Raw genomic sequence first — 25791 nt, forward strand, 5'->3', positions numbered from 1 at the left:
ATTTAAGCTTTAGTGTAAAGAGCGAGATACTGACGAGGGGGCGAACCCCCTCATATATGTAATGAAAACATGAGAATACAAAAGTTCTTTACGTAAGCTAATTTATAAGTTACGTATATCTTTTACTTATAAAAAGATTCGTGAAAAATTAAAAATTCTAGTTGCCTTTTTAATTAACCGAAAATCGGAGGGCAACTAGGCTTCCTCCCCTGCTCTTTTTTTCTCAAAATCATTCGATCAAAATTATGAGAAAGCCATTTAGCCAAAAAAAATAAATATACAAATTTCGTTTTAATTATTCCTCTGCGGAGAGCCAAAATCAAAACATGCATTGATTCAAAAACGTTCAGAAATTAAATAAAAAAAACAAGTTTTTTTAAATGAAAGTAAGGAGCGACATTAAAACTTAAAACGAACAGAAATTACTCCGTATATGAAAGGAGCTTTTCCTTCTCAACGCCCCGCTCTTTACGCTAAAGGTTTTTACTGTTTTAAAATGTAGAGTTAAGACAGAGTCAAACTTCAGCGTAAAGAGCGGGGCGTTGAGAAGGAAAAGCCCCCTTTTACATATACGGAGTAATTTTTGTTCGTTTTAAGTTTTAATGTCGCTCCTTACTTTCATTTAAAAAAAACTTGTTTTTTTTATTCATACTATAAGAAATCAGAAATTTTTAGTTATTCAGTAAATGACTAGAAGTTAGCATATAAATGGCAAAGTTCCATTGGAATTTCTTCTTTTAAAGTCTAGAACAGACATCCTATTTCACTTGAATTGAACATATAAGAAAACTAGACCTGTCATGATTAGCCAGTCTTTGGTGTGCCATTTCAGATTTCACTAGACGAAAAAAATTTAATTGCAGATAAATGCAAGAATTATCTTTGTAAGAATTTTGCAATATCAGCCCCAGTGTGAGTTTCGGTACTTATCGATTATATAATAAACATTGTACAATTTCGATCGCGAATGATGCGTGCATGAGACAAGAAACTGGTCAAGCAGCTTCTTTATACCACACAATTAGCTTTGGTTTGGTTGCAAAATAAATAGTAGTTACATTTTATTTAAGTATTTAGTTTGTATTGTGGTTTTGTTTGGTTTATGCAAACAAATTTGGGCTGTATATTTGCACATTAGGGGGGGGGAGCATAGCATATATTAAATACAGCAATGGTTAGTTTATGTATTTAATATATGCTATGCTTTACCCCCCCCCCCCCAATGTGCAAATATATAGCCCAAATTTGCTTCTAAAGTATTATATATCCATCATATTTTGTTTCATTTCATTAGCATTAATCGAACTTCACTTACCGAGTGTCTATTATATAACCGATAAGTACCCGAGTTTCTTTCGGTTAGGGGTAGCAGAGTCAATTCAACCAACCTCCAACGTTTTCTTGAATTGTCGCCAGGTGTTAGGGGATGAGACAATTGGTTTGCTTTAAATCCACGAAGTGCTCTCTGCTTACTCAGTGGCTCTTTTGAGATGTTGCACAGAATATAGAAACAGACAGTAAATCTCTGTTTAATTTTTAGAGTGAAGCATTTTACCAAATAGATCTTTTCGATTGCAGTATATGCAAGCGAGACGTGGCCTCTAAACACCGAAAATAAAAATCAAAGGAAAGGAGTTACTGAAATGAAAGTGAAACTGAACTACAATTAGAATGTAACTAAATGCAACAGACATACTGGGGGATTTTAAATCTTCAGCATTACCGGAAAATTAAGGCTACCCGGATTATATTAACTCGTAAATCAAACATATATCTAGGTTTTATACATGGCTACAAATCGACGAAGAATTAGGGGGTGGCAAAATACATTTAAAGAAATCTAGGGAAACAAAATCAGCATTGAAGCAATCACCCTCCCTTAATTGGCACCCCTGGTTCTGCACTTTCTTTTATTGTGAGTTTTAGAATTGCTTCCTAATGTCCAATTACTCTAAAGGTCTTTGTATTATAAAAACAGCTACTATGCACCCATAACGTATTGCTGCCTTGCTTTATGTAAACTGTACTACCCTCATGAAAAAAAATTCGATGTCAGTATGTGGAAGGCGTCCAACTCTTACAACTGGAAAATTGAGCTGGACAAAGGTCCAGATGAGAGTTTTTGTGGCACTTGGTGTTAACCAAGTGACATATAGCAATCGCAAATTCTGTTGGTCTGTCTGTCTGTCGGTCCCGGTTTTGCTACTTTAGGCACTTCCAGGTAAGCTAGGACGATGAAATTTGGCAAGCGTATCAGGGACTGGACCAGATTAAATTAGAAATAGTCGTTTTCCCGATGTGACCATCTGGAAGGGAGTGGGGGGCCGGTTAATTCGAAAAAATAAAAAAAATGAAGTATTTTTAACTTATGAGCGGGTGATGGGATCTTAATGAAATTTGACGTTTGGAATGATATTGTGTCTCAGAGCTCTTATTTTAAATCCCGACCGGATCTGATGACGTTGGGGAGAGTTGGAGGGGGGGACCTAAAATCTTGGAAAACACTTAAAGTGGAGGGATCGGGATGAAACTTGATGGGAAAAATAAGCACAAGTCCCAGATACATGATTGACATAATCAGAACGGATCCGCTCTCTTTGGGGTAGTTGGGGGGGGGGGGTTATTTCTGAAAAAATAGAAAATATGAGGTATTTTTAACTTACGAACGGGTGATCGGATCTCAATAAAATTTGATATTTAGAAGGATATCGTGGCTCAGAGCTCTTATTTTAAATCCCGACCGGATCTGGTGACATTGGGGGGAGTTGGGAGGAGGAAGCCTAAAACTTGGAAAACACTTAGAGTGGAGGGATCGGGATGAAACTTGGTGGGAAAAATAAACACAAGTCCTAGATACATGATTGATATAACCGGAACGGATCCGCTCTCTTTGGGGTAGTTGGGGAGGGGTTAATTCTGAAAAATTAGAAAAAATGAGGTATTTTTAACTTACGAACGGGTGATCGGATCTCACTGAAATTTGATATTTAGAAGGATATCGTGTCTCAAAGCTCTTATTTTAAGTCCTGACCGGATCTGGTGACATTGGGGGAAGTTTGGGATGGGGAAACCTAAAATAATGGAAAACGCTTAGATTGGAGGGATCGGAATGAAACTTGGTGGGAAAAATAAGCAGAAGTCTTACATACGTGATTTACATAATTAGAACGGATCCGCTCTATTGGGGGGGGGGGTGAATTCTGAAAAATAAGAAAAAATGACGTATTTTTAACTTACGAAGGAGCGACCGGATCTTCATGAAACTTCATATTTAGAAGGACCTCGTAACTCAGATCTCTTATTTTAAATCTCAACCGGATCAAGCGTAATTGGGGGGGGGGCAGTTGGGGGGAGCGGTGAGATCAGGATGAAACTGTATGGGAAGAATAGAAACCTTTCTAACATACGTGACTGACATAACCGGACCGGATCTGCTATCTTTGGTGGAATTGGGGGGGGGGGTAATTTTGAAAACTGAGGTATTTGTAACTTACGAAAGGGTGACAAGATCTTAATGAAATTTGATATTTAGAAGGATCTTGTGCTTTAAAGTTCTAATTTTAAATTCCGACCAGATCCTGTGACATTGGGGGGAGTTGGAGGGGGAAACCGGAATTCTTGGAAAACGTGAAAATTGGGGTATTTTTATCTTACGAATAGATGATCGGATCTTAATGAAATTTGATTTTTAGAAGGAATTCATGTCTCAGAGATCTTATTTCAAATCCCGACCAGATCTTTTGACATTGGGGGGAGTTGGAGGGGGAAATCTTGGAAAAACACTTGGAGTGAAGGAATCGGGATGAAGCTTGGTGGATAGAATAAACAAATGTCCTTAATACGTAATTGACAGAATCGTACTGGATTCTATCTCTTTGGGGGAGTTGGGGGGAGGGGCTCAGTGATTTGGCAAGTTTGGTGCTTCTGGACGTGCTAGGACGATGAAAATTGATAGGCGTGTCAGGGAGCTGTACAATTTGACTTGATAAAGTCGTTTTCCCAGATTCGGCCATCTAGGGGGGGGGCTAAAGGGAGAGGAAAAATTAGAAAAAAATAGGTATTTATAACTTACGAGTGGGTGATCAGATCTTAATGAATTTTGATATTTAGAAGGACATCGTGACTCAGAGCTCTTATTTTAAATCCTGACCGGCATTAAGCCTCTTATTTTCCTTTTAAATCAATCTATTGATTCTTAGAATTTTGTTAGAGCTTATACCATATGATCTCTTGGCTCTTAGCTCTTCTGGCCTCGTCACAAGTGCCATATGAGCTCTTAGCTCTTGTTTTTAAGGGAAGGTCAAAATACAAAAGAGTGCCTTTTCCGGCTGCCATTTTTGTGTTCTTGGGGGTGGATTAGCCTTATCGTATCAATATAAGGAGTGGCCTTTCAAACTCTACGCCTCCCATGTGTACTGTTATGGTTAAAAGGAGCCAAAATTGTTGGAGGATCGCTTACGTTTAGTGTGCTTAATCATGATGACTATTAAAATCCAGGCTATTTGCTTCTTCTTTTTTTTAGATAGATTTAGATTTAATTTATCGGTTCAAGGTATACTAGCTTGGTTAATATGTATAATAACATCCAACTTACAGTGGATAAATAATTATAAAGGTAACTTTTTTCCAGGTTTTATCTTGACTGGGAACGAGATAAGCGAAATTATTCTGTCACTGATTTTGTCCTACTTTGGCAACAAAGGTAATCGACCAAAACTTGTGGCTGCCGGAACACTCTGCACCTCTTTCTCTTGCTTCCTGGCAATCCTTCCACATTTCGCTATGGGAGGAGAAGGCTCCAATAGACATATTGGTGAGATATTTCATTAAAATTTAACTTCAAGGCTAAATCACTTTACTAAGCAAATATTCCTATCAAGTTTGAACTGAAGCCAGTGCCGTATCGAGGATTTATTTGGTGTGTGTGTGGATGATTAGGGTAATTATCGGTTATATAATAGACACTATACAATTTTGACACAAGAAACTGGTCAAGTAACTTCTTTATGCTGTCGATCATTTGGATGGCAAAGATCAGATGGGATAATAACTGGTTAGTTTGCTCCGGTTAGACCTCCTTTTAACGTGATTCTTAACGACATTTCTGCGTTCTGGTACATAATTCTAAGTTGCAATTTTACAATTTTCTTAATAAAGTATTATATTTTCATTACATTTTGTTTTATTTCATTAGCTTTGAAAAATGTTTGGGCTATATATTATTGCACATTAGGGGTGGGGTGGGGGTAAAGCATAACGTATATTAAATAAGGCAATGGTTAGTTTACGCATTTAATATTTGCTATGCTTTAACCCCCCCCCCCTAATGTGCAAATATATAGCCCAGGTTTGTTTCTAAACTATTATATATTCTTCATATTTTGTTTAATTTCATTAGCATTAATGGAACTTCACTTCCCGAGTCTCTATTATATAACCGATAGGCTAAGTACCGGGGGGCGGGGTACGAAATGATTTTTTCTCTGGGGGGTTATAAAAAAATTAAAAAGCGCATCAAAAATTTGATAGGTCAAAAGAAGAAACCGTACTGCTTATACATCTTAAGTGATTTATAAACGCTGGATCTCTGTTGCCAAGTGTTACAGCAACTGTGATCCATTGGTCACAGTTGCGGAGCAACACGTGCAACTATATCTTACAGGTAATAAATTTGTATGCTCCTATATCATGTTTGGATGTGTGCTATGATTGTTCTTAATTATTATTTGTAAGGCCGACGTGTAATTAGAGAAATTCTTAAATAAGTTCTGTGTGTACGAAGTAGTCGTCAAACTCTGTGTCCGCATTGTTGTGTTCTTACCTGTATTAAGATTGACTTCCTGTTCTGTAGTCTACAATAGATAGCAACATAAGTTTATCCAATCCAGTGGTGTCAATTCATGAAAATTTAGCGAGGGGGGAAGGGGTAATGTGTTTTTTCAAAATCTAGTGGGGGTACACTTGTCGTTTGTAAAAAAAATTAATGACAATAATAAAAAAGGCATATTTTCAGTGTAATATCACAAAAAAAGCTATTAATCAAAATCTAGGAGAGGGGATGAAAAGCTAGGAGGCATTACCCCTGTGCCTGCTCCCCTAATTGATGCTACTGATTAGTTCAAATAGTTTTGATAACTGATGGAGTGTTTTCGCACCGTACCAAATATTTGTTGTTTGTTAGTAGTGATTTTGAAAAAATTAGTGTTTGTGCAACCTGAAATCAATCTCCTTTTCGTAAATTATCTATGCCAGCACCAGAACAAAGTGTGACGCATAGCCGGAAAATGGTATTTTTTTTCTTTCCTTGTCTGAAACTAGTGGGGCTTACTCGGTGCTAAGAGCCTAGTTAGAACCCCTCTATAAAGGTATTGCCATGGGTATACTTTGATTTGACGTAAAGAGCGACTTCCAAACTTAAAACGAATAAAATCACTCTGATTCGCCTGTGTTTATTTATTGGTCATACGTGGCCCGGGATTCCATTCCAGTTGCCAATAGAGCGCATTCGACATTACCAACCTTAAATGTTCCATCGATTTTCGATTATACATTTTTTCTAGCTTTCAACAAAAGTTCAAAATCACCCCCCGTTCAGGGTAATTTTGTTCGTTTTAAGTTCTAATGTAGCTCTTTACTTGTAGGCAGATTTGAAAACAAACTTTATTTCAAACCCAAAACCGAAACTCTAAAAAACGGAATTTTGATATCAATAGACATATCAAAAGAATTTAATTTTTGTGCCAATTTTAATTATTTAAGATTTATTAAGTTTACTGTTATCCATCAAGATGTATGAGTCTGAGAAAATTTGTCCGATTTTTGAAAAAGAGGGGAAAGACCCCCAAAAAGTAAAAACAGCTGAATAAAAAATGTACCATCAGATTCAGGTTAGAGAACCCTATCGCAGAGGCTTGAAGCTCCCATCCGCAAAAATGTAGAATTTTGCATTTTTGGCCACATCCAAAATAATTTCTAGATTTTTTTTCCAGGGGTGATGATATCGAATCAGTAATCCCAGAATATAAGAAGATGATCAATCCTAAATGCAATTAAAAGTCTTTGTGTCCTTCTTAAGTGACCAAAAGACTGGAGAACAAATAACCCCCTCACGCCCCTTTTTTACCCAGAGTCGTCCGATCAACATTTTGAGACAGCCGCTTTGTCCAGCATAATTGAAAATTCTAATGAGTATGCTTTTGGTGATAACTTGACAGGGGCTGTGATCATCCACAGCCCCTGTGGAAAAGGCTGTAAGTGGCGAAAATTGTCCATAGTATACGTATAGCATTGGCTATTGGGTAGTATTCAGTCATTTTCCGCAGGAGGGATTCTGTGCTTCAGGGAGATTTTCCACGTAGAAGAATGTTTCCGGGTTAACTTTCCAGAGAAAATTTTACACTTCGTAATTTGCCAGAAAACTTATTCGAGATTCTTTTTATTGTTTTACTTTCTCTATGCCGACTCAATTTTACATGTGAAAATGTTCCGGGGGAAATTTTCAGCGGGGTTGGAATTTTCCAGGGGATTTTTTCTGTCTGGAGGAATAATTTCCACAAAGGAGAGATTTCTGACATGATTTGAAAAACGATCAGAAATCAGTTTCTGTTTAAAATAAAAGTATGCTAAAGAGAAGTCCTCTGTATATCAAATCAATTCAATTTATTTTCAAAACGGGCAGCGAACAAGCCGAATATTCGTTTAGTCGTCAAAAAATAAATATATGTACAATCTATAGTCAACACTTATGAAATAATTTAAAATAATTCTAGTCATCCACTTAAAATGAGTACACAATAACTGACTAGTCAAAACATAATAAAATATAATTAACAAACTAAAGTAGCAGACAAGCCAAATATTAGTTTTAGTCGTCAAAACAGCTTACTAGCAGTAACATTAAAAAACTTTACAAATGAGGGAACAAAGCTTTTTGAAATACCTGTTTCGAGATACATTGACTGACTGTATGCGAGGTACTGCTTTTTCCACTGTTCTTGCGGGTCTTTCTCGATGTGGTTTGAAATCAGGGGGCAGTATGGATCGATGGGATGTACTGTTCAACACCCCTGTACCAAAAGCAAGCGACAGTTTTTGTCGACGGCTAGCAAGGGAATCTAGGCCAAACTGTTCAAGGAGGATACAATATGGGACTTTGGGCGCTTTTGAAATTGCCAAAAATACCCGAAATTGAACTCTCTCAATCGCGTCCGACTGCTCCTGCGTTAGGTCGTCAAACGGTGGAACAGTATTCAAGGCAGGACCGTATAAAAGAGGTATAAACTCGCAAAAGGTGATCTGAAGGAATTCCGTGTCGAGACAGCAGATTCAGGGAGCTAATACCTAAATGAAGAGGACTGCTCACTCCTAAATACCTCGCTCTTTACTATGAAGTTTGACTTTTTGTTCCAATTCTTTAAGACTCCTGAAAGACAAGGGCCGTTTAATTAGAATAAGATACCTTTTCAAAGTACTAAAAAACTTAAGTGTGAAGAGCGAGGTATTTAGGAGGGTGCAACTCTCCTCGTATGCGGAATGATTTCTGTTCGTTTTAACTTTTAATGTTACTCATTACTTTCAGTAACGAGTAACATAAAAACTTTCATATAAAGGAAGAACACGAGATAAAAAAGTTACGATAGGTGACATTGTAATAATAGATTTGAAAAGTTAGTTAAATGCGAGGTTTGTTGCTATCCATGCATGACATGAAATGTGTATACGAATAAGACATTAGGCCAAATATAAATTATAGCTTATATATATATATATATATATATATATATATATATATATATATATATATATATATATATATATATATATATATATATAAGTAATGACTAGAAAAGTTAGTTAAATGCGAGGTTTGTTGCTATCCATGCGTGACAAGAAATGTCTATACGAATAAGACATTAGGCCAAATATAAATTATAGCTTGACATGAAAGAAGGAAAATATTTATCGCACTTAATAGTCAAAGTGAGAAGCTAATCCAAATTGGAAACCAAAAGAACCAAGGATAAGAGTCTCTTTAATTGTTTTGCGGGTTGCGTAATGCCAAAGCTTGAAATATGACGGTTTTTATCGAATTAAATAAAAAAAAACTAATTTTTTTAGCTGAAAGTAAGGAGCGACATTAAAACTTAAAACGAACAGAAATTACTCCGTATATGAAATGAGCTTTCCCCTCCGCAATCCCTCGCTCTTTACGCTAAAGCTTTTAATTGTTTTAAAAAGTAGAATTGCGGCAAAGAGTCAAACTTTAGCGTAAAGAGCGAGGGATTGCGGAGGGGACAACTCATTTCATATACGGAGTAATTTCTGTTCGTTTTAAGTTTTAATGTCGCTCCTTACTATCAGCTAAAAAAATTAGTTTTTTTATTTAATTTCTGAACGTTTTTGAATTAATGCATGTTTGGTTTTGGCTCTCCGCACATAAATTATTAAAATGAAATTTGTATATTAATTCTTTTTTTGGCTAAATGGCTTTCTCTCAGTTTTGATCAGACGATTTTGAGAAATAAGGGGTGGAGAAGGAGACCTAGTTGCCCTCCAATTTTTCGGTTACTTAAAAAGGCAACTAGAACTTTTAACTTTTAACGAACGTTTTTATTAGTAAAAAATATACGTAACTTAAGAATTAACTTACGTAACAAACTTTCATAACCTTATATTTTTATTATGTATACGAGGGGGTTTGTACCCTCGTTAATACCTCGCTCTTTACACTAAATCGTAAGTTTTGTCCCAATTCTTTAAGAATGACCCCTGAATCAGAAAGGCCGTAGAATAAATAGTTGAAATTACTAAAAATACTTTAGCATAAAGAGCAAGGTATTTATCTCCTCCTAAATACCTCGCTCTTTATGCTAAAGTATTTTTAGAACCCCTCATATGCGTGATAATCTCTGTTCGTTTCAAGTTTCAATGCTACTTCTTTCTTTCATTTGAGAAAACGTTTTCATGTTTATTTTTCATTGTTTTCTTATAGTAATGCTAGAGAATCCTGCGCCCTTGTCATTGAATTTTTCTTCCCCCATGACAGATTCCTCCAAGGAAAGATCCTCCAACATAGCCCCCTCTCCTCAGCCCCACCCCCAAACAAAATAAAATCCCCCTGAAAACGTCTGTACACTTCCCAATAACCATTACTATATGTAAACACTGGTCAAAGTTTGTAACTTGCAGCCCCTCCCCCAGGGATTGTGGGGGAGTAAGTAATCCCCAAAGACATAGTTATTATGGTTTTCGACTATGCTGAACAAAATGGCTATCTCAAAATTTTTATCCGTTGACTTTGGGAAAAAAATGAGCGTGGGAGGGGGTCTAGATGCCCTCCAATTTTTTTGGTCACTTAAAAAGGGTACTAGAACTTTTTATTTCCGTTAGAATGAGCCCTCTTGCGACATTCTAGGACCACTTGGTCGATACGATGACCCCTGGGAAAAAACAACAACAAAAAAACAAATAAACACGTACCCGTGATTTGTCTTCTGGCAAAAAATACAAAATTCCACATTTTTGTAGATAGGAGCTTGAAACTTCTACAGTAGGGTTCTCTGATACGCTGAATCTGATGGTGTCATTTTCGTTAAGATCCTACGACTTTTAGGGGGTGTTTCCTCCTATTTTCCCAAATAAGGCAAATTTTCTCAGGCTCGTAACTTTTGATGGGTAAGACTAAACTTGATGAAACTTATATATTTAAAATCAGCATTAAAATGCGATTCTTTTGATGTAGCTATTGATATCAAAATTCAATTTTTTAGAGTTTTGGTTACTATTGAGCCGGGTCGCTCCTTACTACAGTTCGTTACCACGAACTGTTTGATAGATGGTTGCTCATTCTGTTTTTTCGTATGAAAATGAATTAACAAGTTCTAATCGCAGAGAACTGAGTCGAAAGTTTTGTTTCGTCATGAATTAATTGCCGAAAATCACTGCTAGGTCGATTCAGAAATATTCTCTATTAGTTTTTAAAAAAGAAAAGCAGTTTCTCAAATGAAAGTAAAAGGTGACATTAATCTAAAACGAACATAAATCATTCTGAATATTAGAGTGGGTTGCTCCCTGCTCAACCATCTGCTCTTTATGCTAAATTTGCCTTTTATTTCCAGTTTTTTAAGAACGGCTGGTCAAAAAGTTCGTGGTAACGAACTGTAGTAAGGAGCGACCCGACTCAATAGTAACCAAAATTCTAAAAAATAGAATTTTGATACCAATAGCTACATCAAAAGAATTGCATTTTAATGCTGATTTTAAATATATAAGTTTCATCAAGTTTAATCTTACCCATCAAAAGTTACGAGCCTGAGAAAATTTTCCTTATTTTAGAAAATAGGGGTAACAACCCTTAAAAGTCATAGAACCTTAACGAAAATCACACCATCATATTCAGTGTATCAGAGAACTCTATTGTAGAAGTTTCAAGCTCCTATCTATAATTAAATAAAAAAAACAAGTTTTTTCAACTGAAAGTAAGGAGCGACATTAAAACTTAAAACGAACAGAAATTACTTCGTATATGAAAGGGGCTGCTTCCTCATCAACGCCCCGCTCTTTACGCTAAAGTTTGACCCTTTCTCTCAACTCTTCTTTTTAAAAAAGTAAAAAACTTTAGCGTAAAGAGCGGGGCGTTGATGAGTAAGCAGCCCCTTTCATATACGAAGTAATTTCTGTTCGTTTTAAGTTTTAATGTCGCTCCTTACTTTCAGTTGAAAAAACTTGTTTTTTTATTTAATTTCTGAACGTTTTTGAATCAATGCATGTTTTGATTTTGGCTCTCTGCAGAGAAATAATTAAAACGAAATTTGCATATTTTTTTTTTTTTTGGCTAAATGGCTTTCTCATAATTTTGATCGAATGATTTTGAGAAAAAAAGAGCGAGGGAGGAAGCCTAGTTGCCCTCCAATTTTTGGTTAATTAAAAAGGCAACTATAACTTTTAATTTTTTACGAATCTTTTTATTAGTAAAAGATATACGTAACTCATAAACTAGCTTACGAAAAGAATGTTTTATTCTCATGTTTTTATTACACATATGAGAGGGTTCGTCCCCTCGTCAGTACCTGTCTCTTTACACTAAATCTTAAATTTTGTCCCAATTCATTAAGAATGACCCCTGAATCACAAAAGCCGTAGAATAAATAGTTGACATTGCTAAAAACACTTTAGCGTTAAGAGCGAGGTATTAGGAGGAGGTGAGCCCCTCATATGGGTAATAATTTCTGTTCGTTTTAAGTTTTAATGCTGCTCCTTACTTCCAGCTGAAATAAACTTTTTCATATTTATTTTTTCATTGTTTTTTTTTTTAATAATGCTAGTAAATCCTGCGCTCCCTTCATGGAAATTTTCTTCCCCCATGACAAATTCTTCGATGGAAAGTTCCCCCAGTATATCCCCCTCTTCTCAACCCCTCCCCCAACCAAAAAATCCTCCTGAAAACACATGTACACTTCCCAATAACCATTACTATATGTAAGCACTGGTCAAGTTTGTAAATTGTAGCCCCTCCCACCGGGGACTGTGGAGGAGTAAGTCGTTTCCAAAGACATAGTTATAAGGTTTTTCAAATACGTTGAATAAAATGGCTATCTCAGAATTTTGATCCGTTGACTTTGGGAAAATAATTAGCGTGGGAGGGGGCCTAGGTGCCCTCCAATTTTTTCGGTCACTTAAAAAGAGCACTAGAACTTTTCATTTCTGTTAGAATGAACCCTCTCGCAACGTTCTAGGACAACTGGGTCGATACGATCACCCCTGGGAAAAAGAAAAAAAAACAAAAAAAAACAAACAAATAAACACGCATCCGTGATCTGCCTTCTAGCAAAAAATACAAAATTCCACATTTTTGTAGATAGGAGCTTGAAACTTCTACAGTAGGGTTCTCTGATACGCTGAATCTGATGGTGTAATTTTCGTTAAGATTATATTACTTTTAGGGTGTGTTTCCCCCTATTTTCTAAAATAACACAAATTTTCTGAGGCTCGTAACTTTTGGTGCGTAAGACTAAACTTGATGAAACTTATATTTAAAATCAGCATTAAAATGCGATTCTTTTGATGTAGCTATTGGTATCAAAATTCCATTTTTTAGAGTTTTGGTTTCTATTGAGCCGGGTCGCTCCTTACTACAGTTCGTTACCACGAACTGTTTGAAAATGTTGAATTTTGTATTTTTGACAGAAGGCAGATCACGGATGCATGTTTATTTGTTTGTGTTTGTTTGTTTTATTTTCCCAGGGGTGATCGTATCGACCCAGTGGTCTTAGAATCTTGCACGAGGGTTCATTCTAAAGGAAATGAAAAGTTCTAGTGCCCTTTTTAAGTGACAAAAAAATTGGAGGGCACCTAGGCCCCCTCCCACGCTAATTTGTTTCCCAAAGTCACCGGATCAAAATTTTGAGATAGCCATTTTGTTCAGCATAGTCGAAAACCATAATAACTATGTCTTTGGGATGACTTACTCCCCCACAGTTCCCGGGGGAGGGGCTGTAAGTTGCAAACTTAGACCAGTGTTTACATGCAGTAATGGTTATTTGGAAGTGTACAGACGTTTTTCAGGGGGATTATTATGGTTTGAAGGGTTGCGGGGAGGGGGCTATGTGGAAGGATCTTTCTTTGGAGGACTATGTCATGGGGCCAGATAAATTCAATGAAGGGGGTGCAGGATTTTCTAGAATTATTATAAAAAACATGAAAAAATAAATATGAAAAAGTTTTTCAACTGAAAGTAAGGAGCAGCATTAAAACTTAAAACAAACAGAGATTATTACGCATATGAGGGGTTCATCTCCACCTAAATACCTCACTCTTTACGCTAAAGTATTTTTAGTAATTTCAACTATTTATTTTACGGCCTTCCTGGTTCAGGGGTCATTCTTGAAGAGTTGGGACAAAATTTAAGCTTTAGTTTAAAGAGTGAGGTATTAGTGAGGGGACTAACCCCCTCATTTACATAATAAAAATATAAGAATATAAAAATTCGATACGTAAGTTAATTCTTAAGTTACCTATATTTTTTACTAATAAAAACGTTCGTCAAAAATTAAAAGTTCTAATTGCCTTTTTAAGTAACCGAAAAATTGGAGGGCAACTAGGCCTTTTTCCCCAAACTAAAAACTAGGAGAAAGCCATTTAGCCAAAAAAAGAATTAATATGCAAATTTCATTTTAATAATTTATGTGCGGAGAGCCAAAATCAAACATGCATTAATTCAAAAATGTTCAGAAATTAAATAAAAAAAACTAGTTTTTTTAACTGAAAGTAAGGAACGACATTAAAATTCTAAACGAACAGAAATTACTCCGTGTATGATAGGGGCTGTTCCCTTCTGAACGCCCCGCTCTTTACGCTAAAGTTTTTTTTACTGTTTAATAAAGTAGAATTGAGAGAAAGAGTCAAACTTTAGCGTAAAGAGCGAGGTGTTGAGAAGGGAACAGCCCCTTTCATACACGGAGGAATTTCTGTTCGTTTTAAATTTTAATGTCGCTCTTTATTTTCAGTAAAAAAAAACAAGTTTTTTTTTTTTTTTTTTTTTTTTTTTTTTTAATCAGACACAAGAGCTGCTATTTTGGAATAAGAAGCATAAAAGACTATAAAATTTCACCGTAAAGATCGGAGGGTCAAAGACGGAGCAGCCCCCCCTCACACATGAAATTAATTACGGCTCGTTTTAAGTTATACTATCGCTCTTTACTTTCATTTGGAAAATTTTTTTTCCTTTTTGTCCCCTTTTTTGAAAATCGGGTAAATTTTCTCAGTCTCGTAGCCTTTGATGGGTAACTTAGAGACATCTTTCTTTCTGTAATACCATCCCTACCTGTAAAATGAGTGGTATGATTTTTTTCTTCTTTTTTTTCAGAGGCTTTTTGAATCAGTAAAGTTTCCTTAAATCTGAGTGCCGTGCGCCATTCGCCATATCTCTTGCCGTTTGATCCCAATATCTTTGTTGGTCTTGGCGAGCCGATTTGTGGCATAGCTTCCTGAGATTCTCGAAGCCAGGTGGCGCCCTATTATTGCCCAGTTGTCATCTTTTCGATGCCAGTTTGATAAACTCATCAGAGATCCATTTTCGCGTTTTCGTTTTCTTCTCCCCAGATTGGTTTGGCTGCCTTTTTTATGTTTTCTTTGATTAATCTCCATTCGTCCTCCTTATTGCTCGTTGGCCCATCGAAATCTTCCAGATCCAGGATGCTGAGCTGATTAGAAAGCTTTAAGAGGAGTTGTTCCAGGATTTATTTTGTCCGAAAGTCATCCCACATCATACCTTTGGAGGAAGATAACTGTTTTTCGCGCTGTTTTCTGCTAACCTGTGGTTGGACCCACTTTTGGAGCCAGTGTCGGCGTCTCTAAAGGCTATACATGTCATGATAGACCTTCTCCAACGTTCATATATTAGAATGTAGTCGAGTTGAGATCTTGTCCTTCCATTTTCTGGATATCTAGGCAATTCTTTTTGACGGTTTGAGCGTTAACAGGGTATTGACTGTGACTAAATTGTGCAGCTGAGCAAACTCCACGAGTTTCCTCTCTCACTCGCATCTGTCATTGAACCCAAATCTGCCTACAGCTCGTTCATTCTTGGCTCCATTGCTACCAGCATAGGCGTTAGAATTGCCCGTGACGATCGGAAGGCCACGTTTTGGTATGTGTCTAACTAATCGTGTTAGCTTGTCAAAGAACTCGTCTATTACGAATACTTCAGAGATTGTCGTGGAAGCATATTTGACAATAAGAGTGATGTTGAATAAGCACCTCTTAAAGCAGGCTATAGCAAATCGTGAGGAGACAGGTTGTTATTCTAGGAGGCTGATTGTGACTGTTATCCAGGAGGAGTCCTACACCGGCTTGATCAAATCCATCATCTAGACCGGAATTAAAGAAGGGAAGGGGTTCTGTTTATCAGGAGTAAAGACAAGTTCCCCTTTCCAGATATCCCCTTCTTCCTGAAGGGTATCCCAGACCCTAAATGTTGACCCCCTCTTGCCTTCCCCTCCAAATTGAAATGCTAAAATTTACGCCTTTACCAGACTATTATGTTAAAGTGATCGGTGCTCCTATATATGAGGAAGGAATCGATGTCGTAGATACTAGTGCAACAAATGAGTTTTGGGATGTCTTGAGGGTCCAGAGGACGAGAATAAGTTTGAAAATTAATGCTATGCTGCCTAAACTAGAAAGAGATGACGATGGACAGCTAATTTTGGGTATCAAGAAAATTGATTGAGTTGATAGCTTCACTTGAAAAGGTGGATACACTGCAGATGTAAAAATAGAATAGCGAAGATGCAGGTATTTTCGCAATTGGAAAATTCAGGAAGAATAATAAGTTGAGTCCTGGGACGGCGATTACAATACTAGAAGCCATTGTAATAAGACTAGTTAAGTATGGCTCCAAAACGTGGATGCTTCAAAAAACTAAGGAAGGTATGCTCTATTTGCTCATTTACAACATTTAATTTATGTGCTCGAAACATGAAAAAATCAAACAGTTTAGGATAATCAAGTGTAAGTAAAGAGCCAATTGCCAATGAAAAATTAAAACTGTAAAATAAAAACTGTTCTGTAAAAGTTCTATTTTTGCGGACTGAATACTTTTTTTTAAAGGAAATATTTAGTAACAATCAGTTTTAATTTAAAACTAGTATTAGAACTAGACAGTGTTAAAATGTAGTTCTACTTGGTGCATGTACTTGGTACTTCTGCAAAGGTGAAACTCCTTAATTACGAATCTTCAAACCTAAGATAATTATCCATGAAAGTTATATAGCTCGTTTTTTTAGGGATTCAGTGCTTTCCGCAGAATTGAAATATAATTTTTTTTTCTGTTCTATGTTTTGTATAACCAACATTCCAAATATCCGGTTTAGCGTTGATTAATTAGAAATTAATGCTGTAGAACCTTTTTTTGTTTCTGTAAACCGTTTTCGTGTTGCAACGGTGTGCGTGTAACTGAACCCAAGCAACTCAACCCCTGTAACTTAACTACCTGTCTAATGAACCCCCGTGCAACTGAGCCACTGTATTACTGAACCCTCGTGCAACTGAACCCTCATGTAACTGAACCTTTATGCAATTGAACTCCGTTTTGCTGAACCTTCGTGCACCTGAGCCTCCTTGCAACTCAACCCCTGTGCAACTGAACCTCTGTGCAACTGAACACTCGTGCCATCGTACTCAGGTTAGAGACACCGTACTCAGTTTTTCTGTATTCTACAAATAAGAGGCAATAACACTGGGTAAAAAACAAGTAAGAATCTTTATATATTAAACCTTGATGGAATTGTTTGTTTTTTAGTCATGATATAAATGCCTGTCATGGGGATCCATAAAAACCTCTGTTTTGTTGTCACAAAACCAAAGAAAATCGAACGTCACAAACCATTAAAGCCAGATTTGTTTCTCCTTTTTTTTATATCAAACACTTATAGCGAACTGTAGTAAGGAGCGACCCGGCTCAACAGTAAACGAAACTCTAAAAAACAGAATTTTGATGCTAAAATATACATCAAAAGAATCAAATTTTCATACTGATTTTAAATATATAAGTTTCATCAAATTTAGTCTTCGTCATCAAAAGTTACGAGCCTGAAAAAATTTGCCTTATTTTAGAAAATAGGGGAAAACACCCCCTAAAAGTCACAGAACCTTAACGAAAGTCACACCATCGCATCCGGTGTATCAGAGAACCCTATAGTAAAATTTTCAAGCTCCTATCTACAAAAATGTGGAATTTCGTATTTTTTGCCAGAAGACAAATCACGGGTGCGTGTTTATTTTATTTGTTTTTATTTTTTTTTTCCAGGGGTTATCGTATCGACCAAGTGGTCCTAGAGTGTCGCAAGAGGGCTCATTCTAACGGAAATGAAAATTTCTAGTGCCCTTTTTAAGTGACCAAAAAAATTGGAGGGCACCTAGGCCCCCTCCCACGCTCATTTTTCTCCAAAGTCAACAGATCAAAATTTTGAGATAGCCATTTTGTTCCGCATAGTCAAAAACCATAATAACTATGTCTTTGGGAATGACTTACTCCCCCAGAGTCCCTAGGGAAGGGGCTGCAAGTTACAAACTTCAACCAGTGTTTATATATAATAATGGTTATTGGGAAGTGTACAGTCGTTTTCAGGGGATTTTTTTTTTTGGTTTTGGGGGTGGGGTTGAGGGGAGGGGGCTATGTGGGAGGAACTTTACTTGGACAAATATGTCATGGGGGAACAGAAATTCAATGAAAAGGGTGCAGGATTTTCTAAAATTACTATAAAAAAAACAATGAAAAAATAAACATGGAAAAGTTTTTCCAATTGAAAGTAAAGAGTAGCATTGAAACTTAAAACGAACAGAGATTATTGCGCATATGAGGGGTTCTAAAAATACTTTAGCATAAAGAGCGATGTATTTAGGAGGAGATAAATGCCTCGCTCTTTATGCTATAGTATTTTTAGTAGTTTCAACTATTTATTCTACGGCCTTTCTGATTCAGGGTTCATTCTTAAAGCATTGGGACAAAACTTACGATTTAGTGTAAAGAACGAGGTATTAACGAGGGTACAAACCCTCTCATATACATAATAAAAACTAAAGAATATAAAAGTTTGTTACGTAAGATAATTCTTAAGTTACGTATATTTTTTACTAATAAAAAAATTCGTTAAAAATTAAATTTTATAGTTGCCTTTTTATGTAATCGAAAAATTGCATGGCAACTAGGCCTCCTTCCCCATCCCTTATTTCTCAAAATCGTCTGATCAAAACTAAGAGAAAGCCATTTAGCCAAAAAAGGAATTAATATGCAAATTTCATTTTAATAATTTATGTGTGGAGAGCCAAAATCAAACATGCATTAATTCAAAAACGTTCAGAAATTACATAAAAAAAACTAGTTTTTTTTAACTGAAAGTAAGGAGCGACATTAAAACTTAAAGCGAACAGAAATTACTCCGTATATGAAATGGGTTGTCCCCTCCGCAATCCCTCGCTCTTTACGCTAAAGTTTGACTCTTTGCCACAATTCTGCTTTTTAAAACAATTAAAAGCTTTAGCGTAAAGAGCGAGGGATTGCGCAGGCGACAACCCATTTCATATACGGAGTAATTTCTGTTCGTTTTAAGTTTTAATGTCGCTCCTTACTTTCAGTTAAAAAAAAAGCTAGTTTTTTTTATGTAATCTCTTAATGGGGGTTCCCTTCGCCGTGTCACTGTATACGGGTCTAGGCTTTTACACAGTTAGCCCCCCCCCCACCAAAACAAATAACCAACTAAACATAACTTTGAATGTGGCCCTGGAGATTATGTGTCAATTTCTACCTCCACCCTCCTCTCGTCTCTCCCTTAGAACTGATTCTATATTTATCTGAAGGCTCAATGACAGTTGGGACGTTTTGGTGTGAAAATGCACCCTTCGAGACATCTGCCTCCCTCGCTAACTACAAAACAACCGTAGAACACCATTGTAGAACTTTAAAGCCCTTATATGCAAATGTTAGAATTGTAAAACAACAAGGAGTTTACCTAAGAATGTGAAATTTGTACAGATCTTACAAAATATTTTGGTTAGTTCGGAAATGCCCCAAATGGTGCATTTTAACACCAAAACATCCCAACCCTCATCGAGCCTTCAGATAAATGCAGAATTAGCCCTAAAAAAGAAACTATTTTACAAGGGGGGGGGGGTTAAACGCCTGGACCCGTGTTTTACCCAATGATACTACCTCGTATTTTTAGACTACTAAAGAACTGTGTACGGTGGTTCAGTTGCACGAATGTTCAGTTGCACAGGGGTTTAGTTGCACAGGGGTTCAGTTGCAAGGAGGTTCAGTTCGAGGCCGTATCCAGGGGGTAGGGGTTTTCAACCCCATCCCAAAAAAATTTCGACTCGTAAAAACGTAATAAAAATGAATATCAACTAGTTTTGGGGCGTTTTTCAATTTTTTTGTACCCCTCCCCCGAAAAAATCTTTCCGTAACCTCCACTCCCAGAAAAATCCTGGATCCGACCCAGGTTCAGTTACACGGGGGTTGAGTTAAATGGAGGGGGGTTGCACGGGTGTTAATTTACACGAGGGTTCAGTTCCATTGGGGTTCAGTTACACGGGATTTCCGTTATAGGAGCCCAATTACATAGTGGTTCAGTTACAATGGAACCTGTTGCAACATTCCATGTTTAAACCGAAAATGATCTAGACAGTGTTCATTGGTGTGGTTGGCAAAATGGTGCTCATTTTTATTTTGTGTTTGAAGCTTTCTGCAAAGCTAGAATTTTGTTTTCTACGGGCTAGAAACGTTTTGTACGGGTAGGATTTGTCAAATATCACATTGAAACCTTGGAATCATTAAACATTGCCCCCCTAGATTTCTAAAAATTCCATTTTTTGTATTTTCATTGAAAAAACCTTTTTTTGGTATTTTCATTGGAAAAAAAATATGAAAAAGACAAAGTTGTTTCCCCCCCCCCCTGTATTTTGACAAAAAAAATTCTCTCCGCTCCCAATATTTTGAGAAATGGTGCCACTGTATGGAATGCTCTCTGCAAAACAAGTATTCGATTGATTTTCAGTGCCTGTGGCAAATTGTTAAATTATGCCCTGGGGCATGGTTGCTATTGATCATTAGATCGATCAATTTTACATGACTAACGTATAATTGTCTGGGAAAAAATTGAAGAAAATGATCCCGAATAGGAAAAGGGGATTTGAAGTAAAGTAATTGGTGCCCTAAACCTCAAAAAAAAAAAAAATTTAGCCTTCTCAACCATTTTCATCAAAACTATTTTGATAAAATTTCTGTCTGATACCCCATGAGGCTATGTTGCCTGCAGGTTCTCGAAGCGTGAGGGGTCTCTTTAGCGTAAACGGGCTAATTTTGTCAATGAAAAAGGGGCTAGATTTCAGTGGAGCGCGGTGTGGCCGCAGACAGCCTGATTGCGGAAAGGTAGACCTAAGTAGTGCTAGTATACATCAGGCAGTGAAAAGCGGGTAGCTTATTCGTCTTGCCCTATGTTTGATCTTGATTCATGACAATGAATCAAATTTGAAATATGACAATGGCCAGAAAAATAAAGTTGATCGGCCCATAATAACAAAGCTGATCGCTTGACAAGCTGCGTTTATTTTATTTCTATGGAATTACCATGATTATGGACTTTTTGATTAGTCGAGGATAAACTTATAATTGTTTTCAACGGTGCTTTAATTTAGCACGGTTTACACATGGACCAGCTACTGATGACGTTACTGGATGTCTTACAAATGATATATTGACTTATTGACATTGATTTGTACTCCGCTTAGCAAAAAGCTTAAGTACCGTAAATTCGTCATTACCTCGGTCATTTCTTCCTCTTAGATACAAAGAAGAGAAAAAGAGAGAGAGAGAAATGGTCGTTTCTTGCCAGGCTTCCAAAGCGTGACATTTTTAAAAATTATTATAGAAGAAAGACGTAGTCTATGGATTATCTAATCCCCCCTCCAAAAAATGGCTTTTTAATATTATCCAGGGAAAACTTGTATTTGCAATTATCTTTTCGTCAAAGTGGTTTCGCATATGTTGCCCGATTGTAGAACCCCGGGAATAAGTTTATATGTATCAAATACTGTTTAAGTTTTCAAATATAATCTGCTGCATTTACAGCAAATCCGATGCATATGCTGCATATATGCACGGAGCAAATTGGGAACTTTGCGCCCAGTTAAAATTGGAAAATTTAAATATTCACCAAGATAGGCTCTTTCTGGTCCTTTTTTTTTTTTTTTTTTTTTTTTTTTTTATCGAATCTGGTGCCTACCCTGTGAGAAATTGTGCCTGCCTTTTTCTTGACTACATCCAAAATAAAGATAATTTGGACCTTGGGTAGTGATTCGGGCTTAGATTGGTATCTGATAGCACGATATATATATCACGGTTTCAGTTTCTCTTATACCCCTGAAGGTGACTTCAAACAGAGCCGTATCAAGGATCATTTATTTTTTGAAGTGTGGGACACAAATAACCTAAAAAAAACGAAAAAAAAATTTGTCTATATTCATTTTGTTACGTTTTTACGAGTCAGACAAACATTTCGGGGCGGGGGGGATGCTCAAACACCTTAACACCCCCCCCTTGTATACGATCTTTACTTGAATTTTTTTCAGACTCCAGGTGATGTTTATAAAAGTAATTCTTAGCTTATTGATTATTGTAGAAGAATAAACAATTTTGGGTTGAATTACACCAGTGGCTCAGACGCCTGATCGATTGAATTCATACAACAGAGCAAAGTCAAAAAGAAGATGATTTTCCAGTTTTTATCGTAATGCACATATCATCTGGTGGAAGAAAATTGCAGGGTTGGTTTATATGAACCTGTAATCTCTGGACTACGACTAATATTTTCGAGTATGTTTGTATATGTGGTTAGTCGAATCGGCATCTAAATCAATGTCTAGCATTCAATCCCAAAAATATTTTTATTCTTATATTTTTTTTTACGGGATTTTCTCATGAATGTATTGTCTAGGGCTTTGGTTGTGAAAAGTCAAAAATGTACAAAGTGAATTTTATGGTTTTGGCTTCTAAACAGCCCATATACGAATCTAGCATATCATTGATTGATTCCATATGATCTTGTTGGCTTATAGACCTCCAAAATATCTAATCGTGTTTGCAGCCGTAGCTGCTAACAGAATAAGAGTGAACCATGTAGTAAACAAAATCGAAGTTTAAAAGAAGCTGTCTGGACAGACAAATTTCTCAACGAACACTGATTCTAATATGGTAGGTGAGTTAAACTCTGTCCACCTTAGCTATTTTATGCAAATAAAAACAAATGTAATTTCAGACTGTAGCCTGACACCCTTTAAAAATGGTTTGAGATTGAGATAAAGGTAAATCACTATACGAAAACCTTTTTACAGAAAATGGGTGTTCCCCATCCCCATACCAAAACCAAGAAAATCACATTTTAGCATGGCTATCACTGATGTATCTCATTTTTCCAGTACCATCAGCCCACAGGATGACCAGGGTAATGATGAGGGAGCCTTTTTTAAAAGATAGTGTTTTTATCGACATCACTTTTATCGATCCCAATCGACAGTATTATGAAAAAATTCTGCACGGTACAAAAATGACACCTCTGTAAGCCATCTCTAAAATAAATGGGAAATAAATTTAAATTAGAAATAAATTTGGGCTGTGTATTTGCACATTAGAGTTGGGTGGTGGGGGTAAAGCAAAGTATATATCAAATCTGTAAACTAACCATTGCTGTATTTAATATATGCTATGCTTTACTCCTATAAGGGGTATAACTTTCAAACATGGCCTAGTGTTATACTTCCAATGATTTAGCTTCTCATAGGAGTACAAAGTCATGGTGTGTCCATTGACGCGTTTTTGTTTTGTTTTGGGCAACAACCCCTTATCCTGGAGAAGTATAATCCCCTTTTCTTCGGTCCCTGGCAAATCCCAAATCTTAACTTGAACATCCATGGTGAGACACTATTTTCTATCACTAGTCAAAGCAGACTAACCGGTTATTATTCCATCTGATCTTTGCCATCCAACTGATCGACAGTATAAAGAAGTTGCTTGACCAGTTTCTTGTGTCGAAATGTTATAGTGTCTATTATATAACCGATAAGTACCGAAGCAAGAACCTAACTACAGGCTAAGACTTCGTCAGCTCTTCTTTTTAAATTATCAGTATAAATATTATAATTAGTGTTGTAATTATAATATTGAAAATTATAGTATTTGAATTACACTACTGGAATATAAATATTCCAATAATCTTCCTACAAACTTATTTTGTTCGTTTTCACAGATTTTTAGAAAATGTATTTGACTGGGTAATTTCCTTTTAGGTAATGCGTCTCTCGGTGAAGTGAGTGGTGTGTGCATTAGTTCGCCTCTGCGTGCTGAATCAGGATGCACAGAACCTCAACAAAGCTCCATTTTCCCTGTGGTTGTGCTTTTCATGTCTAAATTTATATCTGGAATCACAACGACGATATTTTATTCTTTAGGGTTTGCTTATATGGATGATAATTCAAAAGAAACACAAACACCGATTTTAATTGGTAAGTTTATTTATTCATGTTTTTTTCATATTTCTACATACTTACAATTAGGGATTTTCTGAACTATTTTTTGGAATTCATTTTGTATACCACTTTCTTTGGTTTTCTTATTCTTTTTAAAAGCCGTTTCTACTCATACCAAAATATATTACTTCGTTGTATTGGTCTTGTGCATAGTTCAGAATAACCATCGGAAACTAATCATGCTCGTAAGCTGAGCGAAGAGTAGGGTGTCCCTCGAGGCTTCTCCAACGTAAACAATTTTACGTAGATTCTCACTTTGTTCAATAAAAAGGTACGCTCCCAAAAATTAGATCTAACACCCTCCCCTCCCTAGATAAACTCACACGCACGAGTGTAAGTCTGCCAATAATAGAAGACAAAACTACATTGTTTGGATTGACGAACACATTTATCATCAATAATATTATTTTATGAAAGTCGCCGCGGGATGGGGGACGATTTGTTTTTAGAAATGACATTGGACTTTGAAATTTTGGTAGTGCTTTCTTTTAGCCCTGAAGAGGATTTTGCGCAGGGAGGGTAAGAACATTTTGAGGTTTTTCACTGGCAGATTTATTTTGTTCATTCCAAGTTATACTCTTATTTGAAAGCAGATATGCTCTAGTGACGTGAGCCAACATTGATAGCGACTTTTTTTTGTTGTCCTTTTTGCTATTTGAACGTTTTAATTTGAGGAAATAGCTTTATAAAAGCCAAAATACAATTTGGAAATATTACCACCGGTAATCAGTTATATATGAAGCATGCAGTGCTTCATAAATTTAGGATCAACTAATCCTAACCAAAATAATAAGTTGACAAAATTTAGTGCCGATACAGCATCTCATTAGATTTATCACTAGCATTATAAACGTATAAACACAAGTAAACATGTTGAACATCATTGATTTTAATGCAACAGTTCTAAAGGATTAAATAAAAAAACAAGCTTTTTTAACTGAAAGTAAGGAGTTAACTGAAAGTGGGCTGAAAATATAAGGCAGCTGCGGAGGAATTTGTTTCGGGGCAGGGGAGGGGGAGTAACTGATGCAGAAAAATATAATAAAGGTGGATTATATTAAAAGCGTAAGAAATGATAGGAAATATCATAATAATCTTAATATGTTGGGGGGGGGGTCCGGATCATACGTCTTCTTAGTTGTATTTAGGTGCTTCCTTCTTGTACTTTTATTTTTAATTCGTTTTCTTCAAATTAATACGAAATTATTCTTTAAAAAAAAACTGGATTACTCAACTTTATATTTAACCAATATGGTTCTGCATAAAAAAAAAAAAAAAAAAAAAACGCCTTGGCTGTATGAACCAACAAGGAAAATGTTTGATGAAATTGAAATATCAAAGCAATATTAATTATATTCCAATTAACATTAACCTTTTCCCTAGTTTATTGCTGGTCCACTTTAGACTAATAATTTTATTGTTTAGCTATTTTCTTATTAAAATTTTTAAAATAAAAAAAATCGAAACCAGCTCTAAAAGATACATAGAAGTGAACTATTAAAAGTAAAAAAGTTTTTACAAATGTTTTTTTTTTGCTGGCCTGTATTACGAGGCTGACATAAACAAAATCGTCTACCTTAGTTTCAATTTGTTTTATTGTTTTCTTGTCAAAACATTTGCTTTTAATTAAATTCTGAATTTTCATACAAAAATTCCTCAAAATCAACAATTTGGACTGAAAAAACGGCATAAAAATTTGGAAATTGAGTGCAA

At 36.1% G+C, this 25791-nt stretch overlaps 1 protein-coding gene across 1 annotated transcript in view; it reads left to right on the plus strand.

The window, feature by feature from the left end:
* LOC136031283 (solute carrier organic anion transporter family member 74D-like) overlaps positions 1-24131 on the plus strand; it is a 36048-nt gene extending 11917 nt beyond the window's left edge. Inside the window, exons 3-4 of the mRNA XM_065710727.1 lie at positions 4631-4813; positions 23839-24131. Coding sequence (XP_065566799.1) covers positions 4631-4813; positions 23839-24116 — 461 coding nt within the window. The 3' untranslated portion in view covers positions 24117-24131. The remainder of the gene's footprint in view (positions 1-4630; positions 4814-23838) is intronic.
* The last annotated feature ends 1660 nt before the right edge of the window (positions 24132-25791 follow it).

Source organism: Artemia franciscana, chromosome 9, assembly GCF_032884065.1.
Source record: "Artemia franciscana chromosome 9, ASM3288406v1, whole genome shotgun sequence".
In the NCBI taxonomy this organism is placed as follows: domain Eukaryota; kingdom Metazoa; phylum Arthropoda; class Branchiopoda; order Anostraca; family Artemiidae; genus Artemia; species Artemia franciscana.